General features: G+C 43.7%; 1 protein-coding gene across 10 annotated transcripts in view; it reads left to right on the top strand.

Moving 5' to 3' along the window:
• LRP1B (LDL receptor related protein 1B) overlaps window positions 1–27,499 on the top strand; it is a 1,420,219-nt gene that overhangs the window by 915,482 nt on the left and 477,238 nt on the right. For 9 of the 10 annotated variants that reach the window (XR_008308477.1, XM_053255348.1, XM_053255339.1 and 6 more), the window contains 3 exons: window positions 8,585–8,765; window positions 23,181–23,400; window positions 25,353–25,542. Coding sequence is in view for 9 of the 10 variants with exons in the window: in XM_053255348.1 (XP_053111323.1) it covers window positions 8,585–8,765; window positions 23,181–23,400; window positions 25,353–25,542 (591 nt within the window). In the remaining variant the exon portion in view is untranslated. Of the gene's footprint in view, window positions 1–8,584; window positions 8,766–23,180; window positions 23,401–23,959; window positions 23,976–25,352; window positions 25,543–27,499 lie in introns of those variants that run through there. The other variant, XM_053255418.1, reaches the window with a different exon arrangement.

The raw sequence follows: 27,499 nt of genomic DNA, 5'->3' as shown, positions 1-27,499 counted from the left end.
GATGTTTTGAGTGTAGATTCTCTGGTAGCATATGAGAGTGGATTCATGGTTTGTCATTGAAAATCTCATATGCTACCAGAGAATCTACACTCAGAACAACTCAGAAACAACAGAACCCAGCACCTCATGGGTTAGAACTCATGGGGGTGGTTGGAACCCTATGGCACTGCACCACCACTTGCACTGGGCCACCCCAGTGCCCCCCCGATGGAGTTATGGGTCTTCTGAAACCTCCATTATTCCCTGGGGGGGGGAACCTTAAAGATGTGTAAACTTCAACAATTCCTAAGAAATCAGCCCTTTGCCCTATTCCTTTGGAATCTGTGTTGTGGCAGGCACCCCTTGGGGCATTGCCACCCAACCAACTGTTTTGCCCCTCAGGCCCCCTTTCTGCCCCAAATCTGCCCCAAACACATGTAAACTTCAGAAATTCTTTAAAAATCAGCCCTTTCTCCAATTCCTTTGGAATCTGGATGGCAGCAGGCACCCATTGAGGCACTACCACCTGACCGACTCTTCTGCCCCCAAAGCCCCCTTTATGCCCCAAATCTACCCCAAATATCATTAACATCACACATCATCAACAACAGCAGAGCTTTGCAAAGAACCAAGCAGATTTCCAAAGGTCATGCACATCCACCCCCACCCCCGAAATGCAATTGGTCTACACACAACAGTGTGAAAGAACAGCAATGAAATGCACACTGCTTCATGCAGTGTGCACACTGCCCCACTGGCCAATGAGGGTAACTTTTATCCTTAAATTTCCTTAAATGGAATGAGGCAATTGCCAGCAGATCAACCCATGCTTTTGCTGGCCAATCTGCAGGCTGGAAGGGCAAGAAATTCAAAAAGGTGTCAAAACTCAAAATGGAGACTGAAGGAAAAAGACTTTTCACGATTGCAAAATGGAGTTCCAAAACAGCCCAAACAACAAAACGGTTTGTATCCAAAACAGGGATGTTTTGTTTCAGCTACAAAATTTTCTGTTTTGAGCACTGGGTGTTTTGTTTCATCTACAAAACAGCCAAAATGGCCAGCTTTGGGCACAAAACGTTTTGTATCCAAAACAAAATGCACACCCCTAATTCTGGTGGTGGTGGAGAATAGAAGAAGTAACATTGATGGGTCAGCAGGCTATATCAAGGGAAGGAAAATCAGGAATTTCATAGCTGTTTCCCCTTCTGGCTGTCCTGCCAGCACTTTGACCTCGGGGAGCAATGCCAACTACGCTCAAAGCCTCACCTTGCTCCTTTGTAACACCAGGTCAGTCCAGAATAAACCAAAAATCACCCATAATTTGATTATGGATGAAGGGGCTGATCTGGTGTGTATAACAGAGACTTGGCTGGGGAGGCTGGTGGACCAGTCTGGTCTCAGCTTGTCCCTTCAGGATACTCTGTAGAGGAGCAGGTGAGGGGACATGGGCAGGGAGATGGAGTGGCTGTGGTCAATAAGAATAACATCTCCTATACCAGGATTCCTTTCAAAGTATCTGACCATACTGAATGTGTATATTTAAGTTTGGGGACCAGGAATAGATTGGGACTTCTGTTGGTATACCCATCGTCCTACTGCCCAACAGAGTCCTTAACTGAGCTCATGGACTTTGTCACGGGCTTGGCATTGGAGACTCCCAGACTTGTGGTTCTAGGGGACTTCAATGTTCACTTTGGGACCAGTTTCTCTGGGGCGGCTCAGGAGTTCTTAAGAACATAAGAACAGCCCTGCTGGATCAGGCCCAAGGCCCATCTAGTCCAGCATCCTGTTTCGCACAGTGGCCCACCAGATGCCGCTGGAAGCCACAGACAGGAGGGCGTGCCCTCTCACCTGCTATTATTCCCCTGCAACTGGTACTCAGAGGTATCCTGCCTTTGAGGCTAGAAGTGGCCCACAGCCCTCCAACTAGTAGCCGTTGATAGACCTCTCCTCCCCCTCTTAAAGCCATCCAGGTTGTTGGCTGTCACCACATCCTGTGACAGAGAATTCCACAAGTGGATCACGCGTTGTGTGAAAAAGTACTTCCGTTTGTTGGTCCTAGACCTCCTGGCAATCAATTTCGTGGAGTGACCCCTGGTTCTAGTGTTGTGTGAGAGGGGAAATAATTTCTCTCTCTTTCCACTTTCTCCACACCATGCATGATTTTATAGACCTCTATCATGTCTCCCCGCAGTCATCTTTTTTCTAAACTAAAAAGCCCCAGGTGTTGTAGTCTTGCCTCATAAGAAAGGTGCTCTAGGCCCCTGATCATCTTGGTTGCCCTCTTCTGTACCTTCTCCAGTTCAACAATGTACTTTTTAAGATGTGGTGAGCAGAATTGTACACAGTACTCCAAGTGTGGTCGCACCATAGTTTTGTATAAGGGCATTATAATGTTAGCTGTTTTATTTTCAATCCCCTTTCTAATGATCCCTAGCATGGAATTTGCCTTTTTCACAGCTGCCTCACATTGAGTCGACACTTTCAATGAGCTGTCCACCACAACCCCAAGATCCCTCTCCTGGTCCATCACCGACAGCTCGGATCCCATCAGCATATACTTGAAGTTGGGGTTTTTCGTCCCAATGTGCATCACTTTACACTTGCTAACATTGAACCGCATTTGCCATTTTGTCGCCCACTCCCCCAGTTTGGAGAGATCCTTTTGGAGCTGCTCACAATCCGTTTTGGATTTCACTACCTGGAAGATACTAATCATCTGCAAATTTGGCCACATTGCTGCTTACCCCTGCTTCTAGATCATTTATGAATAAATTAAAAAGCACCAGTACAGGTCCCAGTACAGATCCCTGGGGGACCCCACTTCTTACTTCCCTCCATTGTGAAAACTCTCCATTTATATCTACCCTCTGTTTCCTGTCTTTCAACCAGTTAGCAATCCACACATGTACTTGTCTCCTTATCCCATGACTGCTAAGTTTCCTCAGGAGTCTTTGATGAGGAACTTTGTCAAAAGCTTTTTGGAAGTCCAGGTAGACTATGTCAACTGGATCACCTTGATCCACACACTCGTTGACACTCTCAAAGAAGTCCAAAAGGTTGGTGAGGCAAGATTTACCTTTGCAGAAGCCATGCTGGCTCACTCCCAGCAGGGCCTGTTCTTCTAGGTGCTTTACAATTTTATCCATGAGGATGCTTTCCATCAATTTGCCTGGAACGGATGTTAGGCTAACCGGCCTGTAATTTCCCGGATCGCCCCTGGATTCCTTCTTGAAAATCGGTGTTACATTTGCTACTCTCCAGTCCTCTGGTACAGAGCCCGATTTCAGGGATAAGTTAAATATTTTAGCAAGGAGGTCGGCAATTTCACATTTGAGTTCTTTGAGGACTCTTGGATGGATGCCCTCCGGCCCTGGTGATTTGTTAGCTTTCAGTTTTTCCAGACAGTTTAGAACATCATCCCTTGACACTTCTATCCGACTCAGCTCTCTAGCCTCCATCCCTAAAAAGCCTGGTTCAGGAACAGGTATATGCTCAGTATCCTCTGCCGTGAAGACAGATGCAAAGAACTCATTCAGCTTCTCTGCAACCTCCATATCCTCCTTAATAATCCCTTTCACTCCCTCATTGTCTAATGGTCCAAGTGCCTCCCTGGCAGGTTTCCTGCTTCTGATGTACTTAAAGAAGTTTTTGTTATTCCCCTTGATACTTTTGGCTAAATGTTCCTCAAACTCTCTTTTTGCCTCCCTTATTATCACCTTGCATTTCTTTTGCCAGATTTTATGTTCCTTTCTGTTCTCTTCTTTTGGACAGGCCTTCCAATTTCGGAAGGAAGTCTTCTTCCCTTTTATGGCTTCCTTGACGGTACCCGTTAGCCATGCTGGCATCCTCCTGGGCTTAGTGGTACCTTTCCTCCTTTTGGGTATACAATCTAACTGGGCTTCTAGTATTGTTGTTTTGAGTAAACGCCATGCACTCTGGAGCGAGGTGACTCTCCTGATTTGCCCCCTCAGCTTTCTTTTCACCATACTCCTCATTTTGGAGAGGTTTCCTCTTCTGAAATTCAAAATGTATGTGTTAGACATCCTTGGTGATTCTCTCCCCGCATGTATGCTGTATTTGATGGCACTGTGGTCACTGTTCCCTAAAGGGTCAATGACACTGAAGTCACGCACCAGGTCCTGGGTGTCACTCAGAATTAGATCCAAGGTCGACTTCTCTCTGCTTGGTTCCATGACCAACTGTTCTAGGGCACAGTCATTTAGCATATCTAGAAATTTGACCTCTTTGTCCTGACTTGAATGTGAATTTACCCAGTCTATGTGTGGGTAATTGAAATCACCCGTAATTACAGCCCTGCCTCTCCTTGACGCCTCCCTGATTTCCTCCTGCAACTCCCAGTCACTGTCAGCATTTTGATCCGGAGGGCGATAGCACGTCCCCAGTAGCACGTTCCTTTTCCGGCCTTGTACAGTCACCCACAGGGTTTCTGTGGAGGACTCCATTCCACCTAGGTTTTCTAGCTTGTTAGATTCTATCCCTTCTTTAACATACAGTGCTACCCTTCCTCCAAGGCGCCCCTCACTGTCCTTTCTATAGAGTTTATACCCAGGGATAACAGTGTCCGACTGGTTTTCACTGATCCACCATGTTTCTGTTTTGCCTACTATATCTATTTCTGCAATAGCAACCAAGCACTCCAGTTCACCCATCTTGGTTCGGAGGCTTCTGGCATTGGCATATAAACACCTATATGCTTAATCTCTCCCCTGATGTATGCTATTCTTTTGACTCTTTGACCTGCTGGCACAGGCTCCCGTCTGCTCTTTGTGCGGTTCTGCTCTGTCCCCTTCTGTTTTATCTGAATTCTTTGCAGCCTCACACTTTAAAGGATGGCTTTGCCAAACGGGATACTGCCCAGCTCCCATCGGCTGTTCCCCAGGTGTCATTTTTAAAAGCTGCTCTGCAACGTTTTTGATTTTAAGCACCAGCAGTCTGGTTCCATCTTGGTTCAAGTGCAGCCCGTCCCTTTTGTACAGGCCTTGCTTGCCCCAAAATGTGTCCCAGTGCCTAACAAATCTAAACCCTTCCTCCCGGCACCAACGTTTCATTCATGCATTGAAACCCATCAGCTCTGCCTGTCTCACTGTACTTGTGTGTGGAACAGGTAGCATTTCTGAGAATGCTACCTTGGGGGTCCTGGACTTCAAAATGCTACCTATCAGCCTAAATTTGGCTTCCAGGACCTCCCGACTGCATTTCCCCACATCGTTGGTGCCGACGTGCACCACGACAGCTGTCTCCTCCCCAGCACTGCCTAGGAGCCTGTCTAGACGCTGTGTAATGTCGGCAACCTTCGCACCAGGCAGGCAAGTCACCATGCGGTCAACACGTGGGTCACAAACCCATCTCTCTATCCCTCTAATGATCGAATCACCAACTACAAGGAGGCCCCAACCCCCCAGAGGAGTATCCCCTGTGCGAGAGGATATGGGCTCATCATCCACGAAAGGGGTCCCTTCTAAAGGAGCATTTCCCTCTTCCTCAGAACGATGTCCTCCTTGCCCAAGTCCTTCATTCTCCCTGACAGCAGAGGAGCTACCAGCCCTGGAGTGGGATGCCTCTATCACATCCCTAAAGGTCTCGTCCACATGCCTCTCTGTCTCTCTGAGCTTCTCCAGATCCGCCACCTTGTTCTCAAGGGAACGGATTTGTTCCCTGAGAGCCAGGAGCTCCTTGCACTGAGCACACACCCATGACTTCTGCCCATGGGGCAAATAGTCATACATGTGGCTCACTGGGAAGTGCTCCTTCCCCTGCTGACCTTCTATATTCATACTGTTTTTGTTGGCTGTTTACAGTATTTAGGGAGCTTATTATCCGTTTATTAGATAGTTTATTAGGATAGGTCTCAGCTGTAATGGTCAACTATTTAACTGTCCAAACAGCCTTTCCCAAGAATATGTGCGAAACGAGGGAGGGATAGGTACTTATGTTTTCTTCTCCACCAGGCTCCTTGTGATCCTTGTGATCGCAGGGGTTTGTTCCAGGCTCCCCCGCACACTTCCCGCTAAACTCCTGCAAAACTCCTACATCCTGTTCGCTATGCTCTGTTCGCTATGCTCCTTCTTAGCGAACATGACAACTACTGTATGGGCCTATCCCAAGTGGTCTTGGGACTGACACACATTGCAGTTCACATGTTTGATCTGGTCTTTTACTCTGATCAGGGTGATGTTCTGTGGGTCATGGATCCTATGATTTCCCCATTATGGACACACTACCATCTGGTTAAGGTAGTATTTGTAGCCACAACCCACTTCTGCAGGGGTGAGGGGCCTATTAGAATGGTCCTCCTGAAAAGGTTATAGGGTCCAAAAAGATTCCAAGAAGGCTTGGAAGGATTTAGTGTTGGCTTTGCCGGTGATCCTCTTGATGCCCTGGAGGACAATTGGAATAGCCACCTCACCAGGGCAGTAGACCTCCTTAGTCTGTCTCTCCAACCCACTTTGAAACTGGCCTCTTGGTATATGGAAGGTCTATGGGAGCTGAAACGGCAAGGTGGATGACTAGAGTGCAATTCGAAAAAGACTCTACTCAAATCTGACAAATTATGACATAGAGCGCATGTAAAGACCTATGTTCTGGCAATACATGCATCAAAGAAGCGATTCTTTTCTGCCCATATTGTGTCTGCAAGCTTATGTCCATTGGAGTTGTTCGGGTTGTGAGCGGGCTAGTACATGACCCAACTGCCTTGAATCAGAATTTGGAACCATGAATTACCCGCTATGATGTTTTTAATGAGTTCTTTGTGGACAAAAATCTCTCATATTCGGGCCGACTTAGATTAAAACTGCACACTTGTTACAGTGTCTGATGCCGAGGTGTCCAGCAGCTCCTCTTATGTGGTGTCCCTCGGGAGGATGAAGTGATTGTGTGGAAGCAAGCCTCCTACCTTGATTCCACACTCACTTCTCAGTGATTTTCCAAACCTGGGAAAACCTACCCAGATTTTCCTCTCAGCTTGCTTCCACACAACTGAAAATTGGGAGCACACACAGCTCCCAAACCTGGGTAGGACACAGTTTTCAGTTGTGTGAATGACCACAATATTTTATTTAGATAAAATACTTAAACAGTATTTTATTCAGATAAAATTCTAAAACAGTATTTTAAAATATCATAGCATGTCCTTTGGTTTTAGTATTGTGCTGCTGTGCAAAAGAAATATAACCTATTTATTACAAAAAACCAGGGTGGTTTTTTTTAACGTCTATTACTACATCTTAGCTACTTTTTCTAAACTGAACAACAGTGCTATAACACAGTATATCAAATTAATAAACTATGTCAGAAGTTTTGTTTGGTTTTCTAATAAACCTGCTGCTGTACCTGCTAGGTTTAATTACTTTGGAAAATGTCAAGACTGATTCCTCTCAAGAAGGATGGAAAGTTGGAAAATGGAAAGTATAAACAGTATTTCCATTGAAAAGACTTGATATATTGTTACAAGTTCTAAAAAGCTTTTGTTCTAATGATCTGAAAGACCTAATCCGCTTCTAGTCTTGTGTATTTTATTTCTTTGAATAGCTATTTTTAGATATGCTTCTATTGTGTGAATCTTTTGCAATAGATGCCCCCCATGTAGCTCCCTGTGCTACCACAGTTTTTTCCTCTTAATTCAGATGTTTATCTTTCAGCTTTCACACACACACACACACACACACACACACACACACACACACACACACATAGAGTGGCTCATTAAAATCCTTTTATTGTACCTGCAAAAACCTGTTCCCTTGACAGCAGTTATTAATATGAGCTAATTACTAATCCTCAATTGCTTTTAGGTGGACCTTTTCCTTTTCCTTAAGGTGAACCATTGTTAATTACGCTAGGAATATGCTAAAAAATGTATTTGTCACTTATTTTTTCTCCTTTTCACTTTATCCATTCTATCTCCAGTATGTTGATGTGCATTCTTACATGCGTGAGGCTATATTTGTGGTAACATGTTCATATCTTCTGGCTTTGCATTTTAACTTTGTATTAGATCAACAGGATATGTAATCTTCACTATGTATTAATAATGCATATATCTTTTTTTTTAAAGAAATGATTAATATTAATTACAACCTCACTCACTGCTTTCCTACACATTTTATATAGGAATCATTGTGCGAGTGTCTGACCAAATATTCATTTGTGTTATTACGTACATATATATTCCATTGCTTTCCAAAGAACTCACAGTAGCATTTTAGCTTAACAACAGCCATGAGATGGAAACTAGTCCAAGGCCACCTTTAACCTTTAAGACTGAACACAGATCCAAGCCCAGCACTCTGGCCATTGCATGAAATTAGTTCTCTGGTTAGTTTTGATGTGTTAATTTTAAGGCATGCTCTAGAATTGCTGAATTTGATGGGTTGTTTTTTTGTTTGTAATATATCAGACCATACTATCATGCTGATGGTGCAAGCATAATTATGTTCTCACTGGAGAGGAGTGTGCTGGTGCAAACACATCAAAGAATAAACAAATATATACTTTAATAACATATGGACCACTTGAGATGTGATCATTAGTAAAACAATTAATAATGTATATGTAATTGATATGATTCTTGTTTAAACAGATCTTGATAATGTGGAAGGCATAGCAGTAGACTGGATTGGAAATAATCTGTTTTGGACAAATGATGGCTACAGGAAAACAATTAACGTTGCCAGATTAGAGAAAGCCTCTCAGAGTCGGAAAACTCTGTTAGAAGGAGATATGTCTCACCCTCGAGGAATTGTTGTGGATCCTGTGAATGGGTATGAAACACTTTTTGTCATTTTGAAATGTAGACTATATTGAACATGTGTAGAAATAAAATTGTTTTCACTAAATATAGTAATGTTTAGCCTTAAGCCAATACAGATTCCACATCAGTAGGGATGCTGATGGGTACCTTCAAGCTCAGGCTTGGGGGGGGGGGGAGTTGGGTCTGACAAAGCATTGCTTGATGGAGAGCCAAGCTATTTAAATCCCTACAATCTTTTGTGCTTGGAGAAGTTCACCTTCACTCTTCTTTCTAATCCTCAAAACCACATGTCAGTAAACTGACCCTTTGAGAATAAAGGGGGAGAAATTAATTTGGCTCCTAAAACAGTTATTTGACTGTGAAATAAGTTACATTTAAGCTTATAAGTCTTAGGTAGCACCCCAGGTCAGAAAAAACAACAAACAAAAGCATCACTAAGGTTTCCGGAGCCCTGGACAAACCAGTCTCTTGAGTTGTCCAGGGAACATTCAAGCCTTTAATTTTTAAAAAATGTTTTCCTTTGTTTGAACGACAGTATTGCCTAAGGTTTCTGCTAAAATAATTTGTACTGACAATGATTAAGAATTTCAAATGTGTTACTTTTCTGTTCTAGAAACTGAATGGATTGTATATAGTTGTGCAGGGTGGTTTTGTGAGTGGTTGCAGACTGCAACAGGGGATGGGGGGAAAGCAATGAGGCCCCTCTGTTGGCCTGAGAAGGATCTCCTGCCACTTGGTCCATCCCCTCTTAGTAGTTTAGCTTTTTAAAATATTGTGAGCCCCTTGGGGACAGAACTATTTAAAAATATACTATAAACTGCTTTAGCAGGCAAGATATAAATCAGTCAAACAAGCAAGAAAGCAAGCAGTATTCTAAACCTTGAATAGGTTTGTAAAAGGGCCCAATTTTTTTCCTGAATTTGTGGAAGAGATTGGATGCTTTGTAAACTAATCTGAGGTGAGTAAGTGGGAGTTTGCACATCTCTAGATATCAGTAAGTTTCAGGGAACTTAATTCTTTGTGGTCTGAAACTGAGGACAGAATAAACTTACGTTAAAGATGAATGGCTCATGTCCAGACTAATATTATTCTTATGCAAACATGTTACTAGGATGTGGCACGAGCTAGTCCCATTGTTACATTCGGAACAAAGCAAGTTGCGGTCCTGAAGTTTTGGTGCACAACTTTAAGTATTTGCACTCTTGTTCTAGACCACTGATCCTTCTTAGATGCCCACAACAGTGCATTCTGATTAAAAATATCCATGCAACTCTGTGCGGCATGTGGGACAGTTTGCGAGTATGTTCTTACATGCTACAATACATATTTATTTATAAAAGTAGGAAGAAATCGATGAAAAACAACCCCATAATACTTTTTAGTTGTTTATATCCTTTAATCTCAAATGCAGTTCAAGAGCCAATTTCTCAAACTTCACAGTTGAATTTAAAAACAATCTGGCACTCTGAAGCCTTGACAGTCATCACACTAATAATTGTTTGTTTAGCTATTTTGATGTTTGTACATGTTCAATATCCCTTTATCCCATATGTAAAGTCCAACACTGGTGGTATCTTGCACCTTCTCAATAGTTCCCCTAGGAGCTTGGATATGAATACATATAGAGGTCTTACAACTTTAAGCTGTTCCACAAATATAATATTATCATCTGCTATAGACTTGACTTCGGGATTAGCTTTCATAACACACAACAGTATTCATAGAACTCTGTCAGGAAGACAGCTAACTCTGACAACAGACATCCTTCTTTTAACTTCTTGAGAGACTTATTCAAACCAGCCATGGATTCACAACAGCTTCACAACACCTTCCCCAACCTCTGCAAGATTATTACCCAACTTCATGGCCATGATTTCCATATAAAATGAATTAGTGTTTCTTTCTTAATTGGCCAACATATAATAAAATATGCTGAATTTGATGGAATTTGACACTACTTGCTTTGCCTGAGATATCTTAAACAACCTGACTTATTGGGGGGTTATTGGCAAATAGGGGTGTGCACGGAACCGCAGAGCTGCAGTCCGGCACTGGGGTGGGGGGTTCCACACAAAACAGGGGGGGCTTTACTCACCCCTTCCATTAAACTGTCGTATTTTTTCTAGTAATCCGGCGGCAGGGTGCCGCCCGCTTCAATCTACTCTCAGTGGTCCTCTTATCCATAATCGGGACGGCAGGATCGCTCCCAGTCCCTGCCGCCCCTTCAAGCTGTCCCCCTCGGCTGGCGGCCGCCCCCTGAAGCTTCCCAGAGGTCCCCCGCCGCCCCCTTCTTTCAAAATCTGCCCCAGGACGGCAGGAGAACTCCCTGCCGTCCCCTTCCCCCTTGCCGGCTAGGCTGCAAATGGCTTCTAGGAAGCCTTTCGCGCGCCTGCGCGAAAGGCTTCCTAGAAGCCATTTGCAGCCTAGCCGGCAAGGCAAGCGGACGGCAGGGAGTTCTCCCGCCGCCCGCTCGCTAAAGTAAAGTAAGCGCTTACTTTACTTTAGCGAGCGGGCGGCGGGAGAACTCCCTGCCGTCCGCTTGCCTTGCCGGCTAGGCTGCAAATGGCTTCTAGGAAGCCTTTCGCGCAGGCGCGCGAAAGGCTTCCTAGAAGCCATTTGCAGCCTAGCCGGCAAGGGGGAAGGGGACGGCAGGGAGTTCTCCTGCCGTCCTCTTTATAATGGGGCAGATTTTGAAAGAAGGGGGCGGCGGGGGACCTCTGGGAAGCTTCAGGGGGCGGCCGCCAGCCGAGGGGGACAGCTTGAAGGGGCGGCAGGGACTGGGAGCGATCCTGCCGCCCCGATTATGGATAAGAGGACCACTGAGAGTAGATTGAAGCGGGCGGCACCCTGCCGCCGGATTACTAGAAAAAATACGGCAGTTTAATAGAAGGGGTGAGTAAAGCCCCCCCTGTTTTGTGTGGAACCCCCCACCCGAACCAAAACCACCCCGTGCCTGGACCGGTCTGGAGGCCTTTAGAATGGCCTCCGAACCGGTCCGTGCACATGACTATTGGCAAAGGATCCCAATAGTTGTTGAAGGGAACCCATTCACAAGACTAGCATCCACTAGGGAAGAGCTGTAATACGGTGGATGAGTTCAAAGAACCTGTTGTGCCCTGCATCTGGGAGCCTCCAAGAGGAGCCTTCGAGCTCCCCTCTTCCCTTGGCTAGGGCTCCTGCTGCCATTGCCAGCTGCTTCTTTCAGCTGTTTGCCTGGCTCTGTCCATCCTCCTTCGATAGGCTGGGAGTCTGGCTGATGGAAGGAGGATGGGTGGAGGGCAAGCAGCTGAAGAAGGTGGCTGGCAGCATGCACCCTGCTCACCTGGCTCTGCCCATCTTCCTTCCATCAGCCAGGAGCCCAGCCTTCGATGGAAGTGGGATAGGCAGAAAAGGGGTGTGTGTTGCTAGCTATCTCCTGCAGTCACTTGCCCTTCACCCATTCTCCTTCCATCATCTGGGCTCTTGGCCAATGGAAGGAGGGTGCTCACACGCTCTTGATGGGTTGCATGCGCACCCTCCATCCATTAGCCACGAGTCTTGCTGATGAAGGAGGATGGGTGCAGCTGTGTGTGTAGGGTGTGTGTGCATGCACATGATCTGCATGGGGGGTACCACTGTAAGTGGGGAGGCCACCCATATGTGAACATGGGCCTCCTCTCCCCTTGCTACACCCCTGACCTCCATGTGCATATTCAAACAAAATGACTGGAAAAGTCCAGATTGCACTAAACAAAAAAGCTCTATGAATCCATCTTTAAAAGCCTGAATGAAGTCAAGCTCACAGACTGGAAAGCTGATTAGCAGCAGCAGCAGCAGCAGCAGCAGCAATAAATTAGCTATACCACCCTGTAATTATTGATTCAAGCTCATTGACACCTGGTAGGGAATAACTTTCTGCACATTACCTATAGCTAAGGAGAAACATTTGAGGAGTCTCTCCTGTGCTTATGCCCTCTGTTATTTCCACTCCCCTAAGATTAAAAAAAAATTCCCATGGGGATGCAAAGGCATTGACTGGCAGGAAGAACAGTAGCAGATGAAGGATGTGACTCTTATTTCAGGTTGTTCTCAGCTAAAGGGGGGCTGGACCTGACTTGAAATTTGGTCCACTTATTCAAGCAGGATTAATTGGCATTTCAAGTCCCACCACCACCTCTTTCTGTGTCTCACCCCATTCCTGGCTGTAACCCATTGAGATAATGTAACAATGTGGTTTGCAGCTGAGTTGACTAACCCTAAAGAAAGCAAAAGAATGCGTTAACAAAAGAAGCTAAATAATACATCAAATTATACGCACACCATCCTGATATATTGAAACAGGTTCTGAAATCCATCAGCTGTGCATATCCGGAATGTGTTCTGTACTAATATAAATACGAATCATGCTGCGAAGGACTGAATGGGCAGAGAGAAATAGCTGAGATTGCACTGAAGCTTCTGCCCATTTTGTTGTTGTTCAAAGAGCAGTGCAGTGGGCTTGGGGGGAAGCAAGAACCTACTATAGTAAATGGGCTGTAGAAAGTTTTCCCTGTGTGAGAGAACTGCCCTTGGGAAATCATACAGGACACTTGGTCTGGCAGTGTGCAAATAACGGCTTTTTTCTCAAAGTGATGTGTTGTAGTTTACAGAGCCAAGAAATGATAGATTTTTGAGAAGTTATGAGCTTCATGTTAATTAGAATGCTGTTTGCTCTGCTTTAGCTGGCATAAAAGTCAGCTGTGGACACAGGAGACAGCAGTCAGTGGTGAACATGTACTCAAAGTGCAGTTCATCTGAAAATGAATAAATCACAGTGTCAACTGAATGTACTTTATAATACAACTTTTCCTAACTGCTTTCATCAGGCTCAGTGCAATTATAGGAATAGCCTTCAATATTTTATTGTAAGTTAAACCATAAACCTATCAGTTCTGAAAGTAATATATGTCAAAAAGCTTATTGAAAGCCTTGGAAAATAGAAATAAGTTGCAACATAACTAACCTCTCTCCATGCTATCACTCAAATTCCACCTGTTTTTCATAGTCGGCAAATTAGTTACTGTATAGTCTTGTTCTTCATGATGTTCTAGTAAAAATTTATTTGTTCTTCATGGCGGTCTAGTAAAAATTTCAACAGCTAATGACCAAACTGATGGAAAAATACTACTGAAATATACAATAGTGATAGCATTGTGCAAGTCAAAACATTCAGAAGCCCATATCGGAATTCCTATGCCCCCATCCACCCACAAGAAGGCAGCCAACCAGGGGTAGTTGCCCCAGATAGTACAGTGGTGGGGGTTGGGGTCGTGGGGGTGGTGGGATTCTTTAAATGCTGCCTCAGCACTGGTGTGGGGAAAGCTGGGCAGCTGCAGAAATTCTTGGGAGCATCCAGGAGGCTAGCAGGGAGGCTGGGAATGATGGATGGCCGGGACAAAGCACAGGGATGCCTGGGGGCTGTAGTTTCTTCCAGAGGATGGTTCCTTTCCTCCTCTGTGGAACTACATGCCGCAGGCATCCCTGCGGTTCTTCCCAGCTGCCCTCATCCCCAGCTTCCCCTGTGTCACTCCCTGCCTACCCCTGGATGCGCCGAAGTATCACCGGAGCTGCCCAGCTTTCCTTGCGCCAGTGCTCGGTGAGCATTTAAAGAACCCCACCACTCCCACCATACTACCTGGGGCAATTGCCCTGCAATTGGGTGCCTCCTCATGGTGAGGGGCAGGAATCCAGAATAGGCTTCTGAATCTTCCAACTTGCACAGTCTTAAATAGTAATGTAATTTAGAGCAGTGTCAGCTTCGTGATGGCAATCATGTTTGTGAAAATGTCCAGTTCATGGGTTGTAGTCTGCTCAATTTATAGCTTAATATTACTGTATACTGTATTGGTTTATTTCGGCCCAAGGCCAGCATAGCTTAATATTACAAATTAGGAACATAGGAAGCTGCCTTATGCCAACCATTGGTCCTTCTAGCTCAGTACTGTTTACACTGACTGGCAGCAGCTCTCCAAGGTATCAGGCAAGAGTCTTTTCCCGCTCTACCTGGAAATGCCACATAGTGCACCTGGGATCTTTTTCATGCAAGCAAATGCTCTATCATGGAGCTACGATCCCATCCCCTAAGGGGAATATCTAACAGCAGACAGTGCTCACATGTAGTCACCTATCCAAATGCAAACCAGGGCAGACCCTGCTTAGCAAAAGGAGCATTTCATGCTCTCTTCCTCAAGTCCAGCTCTCTGATTGTGCCCAGATTGCTGTAGAATGGAATATCTGGGAATTTCTGTGATGTCATAAAACATACATTTATTTATTTATATGTATATTTATAATAAAATAAGAACTACTTGGTGAACCAGAGCAGTGACTTCTTTATTTGAGCATTCTGTGACTGATATTTGGAAATCTTCCCTCCCCATTTTATAATCTTTTATTAAATAAATATTTGTTTATTTAATAAAGGAAGGTTAATTACATTTTAATTCTGCTCGCATATAAATACATATTGTTGGAATAATGGTTATATAGAATTTAATTTCACATGCGAGCATGATGCCACTTAAATCGAGCCTGATTGGCAATGTGGAAAGCAGGCAGTAACCACAAAACAAAGAGTCCTATTTTTAAGTAATGGCCTTTTAACAAGTCAAATAAATGTTTGCAAGTGCTATTGATTCATTGTGCCGTTGAGAAGAGTAAAGAGTATATTGATCTGGTTATTTACCTCAGTTCTAGACAGCTGACATAAAGATTTCACTAAAGGGACTTTCAGATGAGTGCTTTCTATGTCTGAAATTGCATTCTTTTGTTTGCTGAGTGCCACATATGTTGGGAGGGGAGGCGCCTTTCCAGCAACCCTGCAAATGACAGCACATAATGAAACATGAGCTGTGGTTCCTCTTTCTTTATTGTTATGTTATCTTTCAACATAAAGCCACATCAGAATTTATGTTGTGCACGCCTAATACTGCCCTAATTCATAGTAATTAGAATAATATATTGTACAAATTTGTTACACAGTTCATGAGTCTGGAGTGCTAAAACTTGGTTTTATCTCTACTATTAAACTATAGACAGATGGAAATTTTGCCTTAGGACACCCAGAAAAACTAAGCACTTGTCGAGTGACACTGCACTGGTGTTACATCTCCCCTTCCATCCAAGTTCCACTGTGATCCCAAAAAATATGTTTCTGGGGGCTGCACAACTTCAGGGGCATATTTTTAGGATGAATATCACCCCTCCCCTTGTAGCACCAGTAGTGTTAGCTGCATCATTGCTGTGTAAGTCTAGAAGTTGACCGTTGATATTTTCACCCTGCTATAATTACATAGTTGTTGCTCATTTGTTGTGAGCAGATCTGTATGAGAAGAAGGATAGCATTTCTTTCACAAAACAATGGCTTGGTCTCAGAATTGCAATGAATATTTTGTCACTAGGAAGATTCAATTTTTGTCCTCTCAGCTATCATGTCAGTACTCATGGTTAAACACTGTGAGGAATATGGCCGAGGAAGCATGTCTGTTACCTTTTGTATAGTTCCTGTGACATTAGGGACAAGAATTAACATCTTGCCATTTGGTGATCTTTTTAAGTTACATTTTAGCATTTCATTCTCTATAAGCTAATAACTGCATGCTATACACTGAAGTGTGCAATCTTGGATTTTTTTTAAACTCTCAAATTTAAGTGAGGCTCCCTTCTCCTTTCCCCCAACATTCAGCACCATTTTAGGGTTGTGATTAGCTATTTTTCTTTTTTTAATGCTGTGTGCTCCCCAACTCCATCATTGGTTAGCTCATTGTGTTTTTAGTGACAAACACAAGTACAGCTATCCCTGCAGCAAGGCTATTCTGCCTCCCATAAGAAATGAAATTCCTTCCATGTGTATATGCTGTTGTTTGTTGTGTCCCTTGGTTGCTAAAGCTTGAGACCAAGAACCAAACTTGGACACTAACTTCCCTGCACCTCTGTAACGGATTTACCCAGCCTTTATCTCAGAGCAAGCCCATGTGAAGAGAAACAAAATGCTGAATCATCCCCTCCATGCTTTCCGGAACAAAGGCTGTTCTCCCAAAACTTTCCTTTACTTCCAGTAGTTCATGCTGCAACCACCACCCAAATTATCAACAGAGTTTGACCCCCCACCTGGGCTTGGGTGGAATTTCCAGGGAGAACTCTCTCCTCTGTTATTGGAAAAGTACAAATGCCTTCCATGTGCAAGCTTCTAGAAAACTAGTAGGTTGCTGAACAATCTGAGACGTGTTTTGCACCAGAGAAAACCCTTCACAAACCCCCCTTTCCTGAGTTAAAAATCCACTCAAAGAGACTTGGTAAAATTGCCAAGAACAAAAAAGAAAGATAAACTTTATTCAAAATACTACAGAGAGTTTCCATCTGAGGCTCTCTCAGCTTTTAGTTACAGGTAAAAGAAACACTCAGTAGTTGCAAGAATAGTTCAGAAAATGCCCCAGATAATATTTGGGGTGGCTCACTTAAAATTGTGGTTACCCAGTTGCAAAGAACTGGGATGTAGGAAAACACAAAATTACCTTTAAAAGCTTATGGAGTCTTTTACTGGATGGATAGAGTCATCATCCTGGATGGATGGGCGCAGGCTAGCGTTTTCTTAGCTTAGCTGCATTACAGGTACACAATCCTAGAACAATATCAGGGATTTACAAAGCACACAAAATAAAAGTCTAACACAAACTGACTAACAAACTGTTCCCTAGTCTAAACTCCCAGAAGCCAAAAAGCCCTGGCTTCCTTCTCCCTTGAACTCACCCCAAACTCTGGGATTGAGAATTCCAGCCCCTGCAGTCCTGTCTTCCAAGAACTGCAGCCCTCCTTTCTGAAGCCATTTCCATGGCCACACGTTCTGCTGCAACCCCAGCCTAGATTCAACTGCCCAAAGATACCCTTCTCTTCCTCCTCATGGTCCCCTAGGTCCCACCCACCTGGTGGGCTGATTGGCTGATCCCTGGACTTGACCAGCCTGTCAGTCAGGGCAGGGTTCACTTCTGATTCACTCTTTAGGGGAAAGGAGGGGCTGATCGGAGGCTGATCATTACAACTTATCATGCCAATCTTTTGAAAATAATTTAAATATGCAACCATTGACAAATGATTGGTAAAAATTCAGCCTGATTTATTTTAAAATTAATATATCAAAAAATCCAGAGGGGAGCATCCACATTTTTGCTGCAGGGGTGTACCATCAATGGAAGCTTCTTCCATGAGTGGAAGGAGAGTTGAACTCATGCAAGGAGTCGTTTTGCAAGTGGAAGGGGTCCTTGCATCATGCAACTTTCTGGTCACAAAAGGAGCTTCCATCATCTCTCTGCCAAGGATTCCATCACCGCTGTGCCAAGGAATTGGATGCCTCTCAAAGACTTTTTCACATATTCTATTTAGTTAAGACTTCACTGTCTTCCTGAGGAGCTGTGGAGGAGGCAGTGAAGGTACCCTAATCCATTCTAAAGATTATTTTACAGAACATCTGGCTAGTGATTGGATGTTGAAATTAAAAGTTTGGATTTTAGATTCATTCACTTCAAAATGAAGATAATTTAAAAAAAAAAGAGAGTGTGAGAGTCTGAAAAAAAATCTGATTTGCTATGATACAATGAGAATTCACACCTCAGAAGTTTTTTCTGAGGTGTGAATTCTCATTGCATCATAGCAAATGAGAGTTTTTCCAATTAAACAACTCTCATGACCCCACTTTCACTTTTTCACACTTTCCTTTACTATGAATAATATGAGGAAATAATCAATTTAGCACACTTCACCTTATGAAGACAAACCTCATAAAAATAAATTCACCAAAACTCACCCCTCTGCCCAATCACTCTTAAATTGGGGATGGGTGGTAGCCTTCACCCATTAGGCACTATCTACCAGCCCACCCCACTCCTTTGGGGCAGATCCACTTTCTGCCCCCAATCTGCCCCAAAGACACCCAAACTTCAAATATTCCCAAAATATCAGCCCTCTTCCCAATCCCCCTGAAATTGGGGTGGTAGCCTCCACCCATTAGGCACTACCACCCCACCCCACTCTTTTGGGGCAGATCCACTTTCTGCCCCCAAACTGCCCCAAAGTCACTAAAACTTCAAAAATTCTCAAAAAATCAGCCCTTTGCCCAATCCCCCTGAAATTGGGGTGGTAGCCTCCACCCATTAGGCACTACCGCCCCACCCCACTATTCTGCCCCAGGCCCCACTTTCTGCCCCAATCTGCCCCAAAGACATGAAAATTTCAGAAATTTACCCAAAATCAGCCCTTTGCCCAATCCCCCTGAAATTGGGGTGGTAGCCTGCACCCATTAGGCACTACCACCCCACCCCACTCCTTTTGCCCAGATCCCATGCTATGCCCCCGAAATGCCCCAAAGTCACTAAAACTTCAAAAATTCACCAAAAATCAGGACTTTGCCCAATCCCCCTGAAATTGGGGTGGTAGACTCTACCCATTGGGCACTACCACCCCACCCCAAATTTTTGCCCCTGGGCCCCTTTTTACCCCCTGAATCGATTCAGATTTGGATTCAGATTAAATCCGAATCCGAACCGAATCAAGGGTGATTCGGGTGACCCAGATTCGGGCACAAAACAGAACAGGGGTGGTTCGGTTTGGGTCCGAGCCGAATCACCCGAAAACCCGAATTGCACACCCCTACAAAGTGGTTTATTTCTTTATTTCTGAATGAATGAATGAATGAACTGGCTCCCTGTCCCCAAAGGGCTCAGAATCTAAAAAAGAAACATAGTATAGACACCAAGAACGGATAGGGCCAGTTGCTCTCCCCCTGCTAAATAAAGAGAAGCACGGCCTTTAAAATGTGCCTCTTTTGTTCAGTGGTCTACTGAGGTAAAATAATTGCTGCCCCTTCCCACCATTCTATTTTAGAGTTCCTTCTTTTTCTGATATCTGGACTGGAACAATGAGAGAGAGAAAGGTGCTTTGAATACCCTGACAATATTTCATTCATAGGAGACCAGCAGGTGAGGTCCATCATTGACCAGGCAAAATAATTTTGCGTAGATTACACTGCTAGGAAAGTTCAAGAAATGAAATCCAAGAGGCCCTCTAATATTGCAGGGATAACATTCATGGAAACCACAGTATTAGAGTGGTTGACCAGCAAAAACTTGACAAGTGAAAGCTAGTTCAGATGGAATAACAGTGGGACCACATGGTCCAGAAAACTCACAGCTCTCTAGTTTCCAAAGTTTCCAAACACTTTTCAAGGTCAGCTCCATGTAAAGCACATTGCAGTAATCCAGACTTGGTGTAATAAAGGTGTGTGTGATCATGGCAAAGTCCATCTTCTCCAGCCACAACCACAGCTGGTCTAAGTCAAGCAAAAACATTTGGACCACAACAGCACGTGATCATCCAGGAACAAAGATGATTCTAGACACTGGTTCAGAATCTCAGCTGCCTTCTTAGAATATGATGATGGAAATATGTTATGTATCATCAGCATACTGATAACAACATACTCTAAATCTCCAGATAATAAGGCTGTTCTCTTGAGCAGCCTAAGCTAGGCTAGGGCAGCTCAGCCTGGCTTAGGCTGCTTGTGTGGAGTGCCTGGATCACTCCCAGTCCCAGCGCTCCTGCCCAGCTGAACCTGACCTTCTACCCTGGCTCTTAGCAGAAGTTAAGGGTGCAAGCACGCCCTTAATCCCAGTGTCTGGGTTGTGTGTTGCTCCGGCTGCTTGCAGCCCAAGCAGACACAGAGATGGGTGCCTAGAGCGCTCGTCTCACAGGGGTGTTCCCTAAGGCACCACCCTCACCATGTGGTGCCTTGTTTGATATGTGGTGGCTGGGAAAACAAGTCCCAGTCTCTAGTGATTTGTGCAACATATACAGGTAATCAGCTGTGGGGAAGGTACATGAAACCCTGCTTCTCCCACCTCCAATCTGGTGGGGAGTGTGTGCATAGCCCTCCTGGCCCAGCGGGGAGCATGTGCATAACCTTAATATCTTCTAGCAGTGTCATGTAGCTTAAATAGCATGGGGGTGGTGAATGGAGTCCTGTGGAATGGCAGAGGCCCTGGCACTGGTCAGCAACCTCTCAACACTTCTTTCTGAATCCTGTTGTCCAAGAAGGAATAGCACCACTACAGAACAGTCCTATCTTGGCCATAGAATTCAGAAAGATGACATAATCAATGGTAGTGAAAGTTGATGACAAGTCCAGCAGATTAAGCCAGAATGCACTTTCTCAGCCTAGTTCCTGGCAAATATCATTCACAAACACTAACATTTCCATCCCAACCAGGCAGAAAACCAGACTGAAATCATCCATAAATACCTGAATAATAACTCTTATTTATGCTTCTGTGGTTTCCCTTCAAGTGTGTGGCATTGAAGCTATTAAGCCTTGTGCCCCTGTGTGGGTAAGGACCTATTATTGTGCTATAGCCCTGTGCTCAAAACCACTTCAGTTGATGACTCTATGTGCAGGAGTCTTAACATTTGCAATGTTAGAGTCTCCCTGGTCAAGAAAAGAGTCACTTTATCAGGTGCAATGACCACCAAAACTATGCAGTGCTGGCCTCATCTTCTGTGTAGTTATATTTTGCCCATGTAATGATTGCCAATGCAATCATAGGCCTTTTTTTTACTAGGGCTGTGCAGTCATATTCGTCTGATAGGTATTTCGGGCTGATATGCTCACTACTGGGCATTATCAGAAAGATTTCAGATATGACAGCAAGGATTCCCAATAGTAGGAATTCCAACTAAAATCTCTGTTGGCCTATTGGAAATCCTACTTCCAATAGGAATATTGGAACAAAACCAGCCCAGAAGTCATTTGGAGAGACTTCCTCTCCAAGCCAGCTCCAGGTTGGTTTTAAAGGACTATAGTCCCAAAATCAGGAGCAGGGAAGATAGGTAACCTCCCACAAAGCGCGTGCGTCGGGGAGACGTGAAGCTCGCGCGTGACGTGCGCATGCACAAAAGGCTTGCCAGAGCCTTTTGCATTGCAGAGGGACAAGGGGCGGCAGGGAGGTATCCTGCCGCCCCAATTATTACAAGAAATACGAGCGCTGGAGGGGGACAAGCGGTGGGAGGGGTAAGTAAACCCTCCCCACCCTTAAAGCTACCCCCTTGCTCCACCCGAACTGAACTGGCCAGGTCCGGACCGGTCCGGACAATCCGAAGGCCTTTACAATGGCCTCCGGACTGGTCTGGACCAATCCCTAAAAAAGACATTCTCTTAAATATCCTGGCCTAATCTGTTTAGGGCTTTATAGGTTATAACCAGCACCTTGTATTTTGCCTGGAAACATACTGGTAGCCAGTGTAGTTATTTCAATATAGGAGTGATATGGTATCTTCAAGATGACCCAGAGATCAACCAGGCTACCGCATTTTGTACCAATTGCAGTTCCCAAACTATGTACAAAGGCAGCCCCACATAGAGTGCATTGCACTAGTCAAATCTGGAGGTTACCAGAATAAATTCAGCCAAAAAACTAAATTTTGAGCAATACATTTTCCAATAAATGTATGGTATGAAATGTTTGTGTACCTGGTGATAACAATAGCCCACAATTTCTTCACAATTCATTCATTCATTCATTCATTCATTCATTCGATTTCTATACCGCCCTTCCAAAAATGGCTCAGAGCAGTTTACACAGAGAAATAACAAATAAATAAGATGGATCCCTGTCCCCAAAGGGCTCACAGTCTAAAAACAAACATAAGACAGACACCAGCAACAGTCACTGGAGGTACTGTGCTGGGGGTGGATGGGGCCGGTTACTCTCCCCCTGCTCAATAAAGAGAATCACCACGTTAAAAGGTGCCTCTTTGCCCAGTTAGCAGGGGCAATGAACTTGTTGAAAGGATTCAAGCAATTGTAACATTTTATGGAAATAAATAATGTTTACAGGAGATCTGAGCAGTGTTCAAAGTGTCAAGGCCATTTTGCCCATAGTTCTCAATCTTACATGAAGTGAACTCAGCTTGTGAGGAAAATCTCAGGTAATTTGTCTTAGAAAAGTAAGTTAAAATGAGCTGAATAGTCATCATACAATTCTGACTATTGTGATAAAGTCAGTTTGCCAGTTTTAGGAGGGGAAAAGCCTTTATAACCCTGTTGTGACTAAATAAAGTCTGGATCAGTTCATTAATGAAGCTCCAACTTCTCATGTCAGTCAATTCACTTTTAAATCACATAATTGATTATATTCTCTATGTTGAGCAGCTTTCAAGTCACATAGTTGTAGAAGTGGCTTTTTTCTGCTTGGTGCACTACTTCTGCTACTCATTTATTGCTCTTTGTAGAAACAAAACTACATTTAGAAAGCTAAATCAAACTAGAGACACAGAGGCATTTCAGCCTTTGTGTAATAGGCATTCTACAATCTAAATTACATGGTTCAAATAATAATGAATGCCCTTATTTGTCATTTTGTAGTTGGATGTATTGGACAGACTGGGAAGAAGATGAAATAGATGATAGCGTGGGAAGAATTGAGAAGGCATGGATGGATGGCTACAAACGGCAGATTTTTGTGACATCAAAGATGTTGTGGCCAAATGGATTAACTTTGGACTATCGAAGCAATGTATTGTACTGGTGTGATGCCTATTATGATCATATTGAAAGAATATTTTTGAACGGAACTGACAGAAAGGTGAAAGAAAATATGCTGCTGTGTTTGTTGTCCACACACTTTCATTTCATTGAATTATTTTGCCACTTAAAAATTTTTTTTAAATGCTTCCTTCCCCTCCAAGGCTGCCTTGTTAGTTAACCCTGTGAGGGTACCCAGTGTAAGGAGCACTGAAGTAATTTTGCTGGCACTCTTCTACAGGAAAGATAAAATGTGGCTCAGAATGTATTTCTTCACTTCAGAAGGAATAGTATAACACAAGGGAGTTTGTGATCCAATGCTCCTGTGTTTAAACTGAGTTGTGTTGTGTTTTTATACATGTTAGCACTGCAAATTTTTACTATAAAAACTTCTTTAGCACAGTCATGTAATTCCCCCCCAGCATGAATACATGTTGTTGTAGCTAATTTTTAACAGACATTTTTGTGCATCAGAGGAAATATTTATTGGTGCTGTTTTAACCTCTTAGGAAAAATCCTGGTACTAGCTCGCCCTCTCTAAAAAGTATTAAAGCATTCTTACCTAAAGCACATCAGAAATATTAAGAGAAGAATGGTTCTGCCATCCATGTAGCCCAGTCCTATGCATATTCAGAAGTAAGTCCTATGTTCAGTGGAACATATTTTCAGGTACATACAATTGTAGTCTACATTTTCTTTTACTAGGAAAGCATGAACAAACCTATTCATACTATACTTACATATAATAATAAGATGTTCTCACAACCATCAGTTTCAGGTTAGGAGGCAGTAAACCCAGCTATTCAGGCTTGTGTGGAGCCTGGGAATCTTTCAAACACAGCTTTTTCAAACCTGGGTGACTCAGGTTTCTACTCTGCTCTTAACTGGTGTAGGAAAAAAAGAGTCCCCCCCCCAACCTTTCCCCGCTGTTCATGTGGGTTCACACAGTCTTTTCACTCGGCAGAATGCCATGCTGCCTGCCCACCCACACGGCTACCACAGAGTTCCAAGACCAAGGTGGTTGGCAGGGAGCAGATGCTGCTGTTACAGGTTTTTTCAGTCTTCTCGCAATGCAGTGCATGCTGGGAAGACGGGCATGCGTGGAGGTGGGGTGGAGCTTGCAGCTCCTATTTCAATAAAATCCACCGCTGGAGCTTTGCTAATCTGGGTGCTGAGTTTGCAAACCCAAACAGAGGTTCTGATTGTTTTGGAGTCATGATGTAAGAGCACTGCTACCATGTCTTCTCTGAATATAATATATAATTCATATTATATTTCCCCTGAATATAATATAATTCTCACCCTAGCTTTTAGGATGAGATAACAATCCAGAAAAATCATAGAGGACTTGTTGCAAAGAAAAAATTGCAGGTTTCCTTTGCCCCATTCCACTAGTGCTATGACATTTTGTTGCATTAGCACTGTTTGCACCCTAATTGACCCTCTGGTTAAACTGAAACCAACCAAAGAAGCCAATATGCTAATAAAAATCTCAGGAAGGTGGAACAGCTCCTCTGTGACTTTTTATGGTGTCCCAGCTAAGAATGTTCCTCAACTGTTTTCATTTTTTTTAAAATGGAAGATGCTTCTCCAAGGCTTTCTGATGTTTGACTAGATGGCAGTGAATAATAATTTATCTGAGGCATTAAAAATCAACAACCCTGATAGCTACTAGCCAAATGAACCCTACCATCCAATGCTAGACTGGGTTTTGATTAGAAGGATAGGGTGGGTTTTGATTAGAATAATGTGGCAACCTGACAAACACTAAATGCCCTTATATTCTGAAGACTTGCAGGTGTTCACAATAGCAAACCACTGATAATTGAAATGGGGGAAAGTGCATCAAATTGTCTAAAAATATATATTTAGAGACTGAACTCATGCCTCTTTATATATGGACAATGTTGTTCATTTCCTCTCCTCTTCTATCTTAGTTTCCATGTGAATTCTAAAACTTCTAGTGGTGAACAGAACTTTAGCAACTATTTATATGATTTCAATTAATTACAGGTGGTCTACAGTGGAAAAGAACTAAATCATCCATTTGGACTGTCACACCATAGGAATTATATTTTCTGGACAGATTATATGAATGGCTCTATTTTCCAACTAGATTTGACAACTGGAAATGTGACACTTCTAAGAAGTGAGAGATCACCTCTGTTTGGACTGCAGATTTATGATCCCCACAAGCAGCAAGGTATTGAAAACAATATTTTCTGCATTCACACCAAACAATGTTTCAATATTAGTTACAGAAAATATATCTCTTTTTTCTGCATTGCTTCCATCTTTGCCAGAAGCTTGCTGAGCACAACACCAAAGATGTGGGGCACATTCCAGCAAAAGTTAGTTGTAATGGAGCCTTTCTAAATTAGAAGGTTTGCTGTGGCAGAATTCAAGGGCTTGCACACTTTAATCCAAGAGTGCAGGCTATATACGCACTCCATGTATGCCAGCCCCCTCAGTGTCAGTGCCGGCTCCTGCCTCACCTCGATTGTTCTCTCTCAGCACTGGTAGCAGGAGGAGGAGGAGGAGGAAAGAGAGTGTGTGTGTATGGGAGTCACCCACAGAAGGCCCCTCAACAGGAGGAGGGAACCGATCCTGCCACAACAAACATGGGAAACTCAGGAACCACCACCACATAGGAAACCTAGGAAACTGCCATCTACTGAGTCAGACCATTGGTCTATCTAGCTCAGTATTGTCTTCACAGACTGGCAGCGGCTGCTCCGAGGTTGCAGGCAGGAATCTCTCTCAATCCCTATCTTGGAGATGCCAGGGAGGGAACTTGGAACCTTCTGCTCTTCCCAGAGCGGCTTCATCCCCTGAGGGGAATATCTTGCAGTGCTCACACTTCTAGTCTCCCATTCATATGCAACCAGGGCAGACCCTGCTTAGCTAAGGGGGTGTCATGCTTGCTGCCAGCATGCACTTGAGGCAGCCATGGCAGCAGCCGCCGCCGATGGGCTAGAAGTGGAGTTGCACATTCAAAACCATGGGTTTTTAAAATTCCTAGCATGGATTTGGGGGCCATTTGTGCCAGAAAAGCATGGATGTTCACGTGAATCATGTATTTGGTCAGCAACGTCCTCTGTGGAAATCAGCACTGAATGTGCTTCAAATTAATTAACCTTTTCTGGATGTGCCCATGAAATTTTTCACACCTGGCTTTTTTGTTCGCATCTCCTTTGGAATGGAATGGTGGTTTGTTCACATATCTACCAATTTTACCCTGAAGTCCCTGTGAGCTATCAGGGAGCACGTCACATAAAATCGAGTTTTTCATCAGGTGTTGGAGTGTGATTGATTGATTGACTGATAAGTGCCATCAAGTCGACTCTTAGTGACCGCATAAATAGATTCTCTCCAGGATGATCTGTCTTCAACTTGGTAGCCCGCTTTTTATCCAGGTTTTTAAAAAATCTACTTTTTGCATTGATTACTTTGTTGCATAAATTGCTGTAATGGAGCAACTTTGAATTCACAATAAAGCCTCACAGAAAACCCGTGGTAAAGCCTGCTATCTGTGAAAGCTCTGAGAATTAAACAGGGTTTCTTAGCCTTGGGCACCCAGAAGTTGATGGACTACAACTCCCATCATCCCCAGTCATGTCCATTGTGGCTGGGGATTATGGGTCCAACATCTATTATGTAGGGGATTATGTAGTCCAACATCTGGGGGCCCAAGGTTAAGAAAACCTGAATTTAGAGGTAAAAAAGGATAGGTATGAAATAGTGAGTCACCTTAAGTGGCGCAGCGGGGAAATGCTTGACTAACAAGCAGAAGGTTGCCGGTTCGAATCCCCACTGGTACTATAGCAGGCAGCAGCTATATAGGAAGATGCTGAAAGGCATCCTCTCACACTGCGCGGGAGGAGGCAATGGTAAACCCCTTCTGTATTCTACCAAAGAAAACCACAGGGCTCTGTGGGTGACAAGAGTTGAAATTGACTTGACGGCACCCTTTACTTTACCTTATGAAATAGTGGAGGACAAGATGATACAGAAATCATTCTGTGCTCCTTAATAAAAAATTTCCCTGTGTGTTAGGTCTGCAAATATTTGTTTGTTTAAAAGCTCTTTTTAGTTGGCTTGGATAAACTTTACTGCACCTTGTTTATCTATATATCTATATCTATCTATCTATAGATAGA

The sequence above is a fragment of the Hemicordylus capensis genome, chromosome 1 (genome assembly GCF_027244095.1).
Source record: "Hemicordylus capensis ecotype Gifberg chromosome 1, rHemCap1.1.pri, whole genome shotgun sequence".
Lineage (NCBI taxonomy): Eukaryota > Metazoa > Chordata > Lepidosauria > Squamata > Cordylidae > Hemicordylus > Hemicordylus capensis.
Note: the sequence above shows the minus strand (reverse complement) of the source record. Positions and strands in the feature narration are given on the sequence as shown.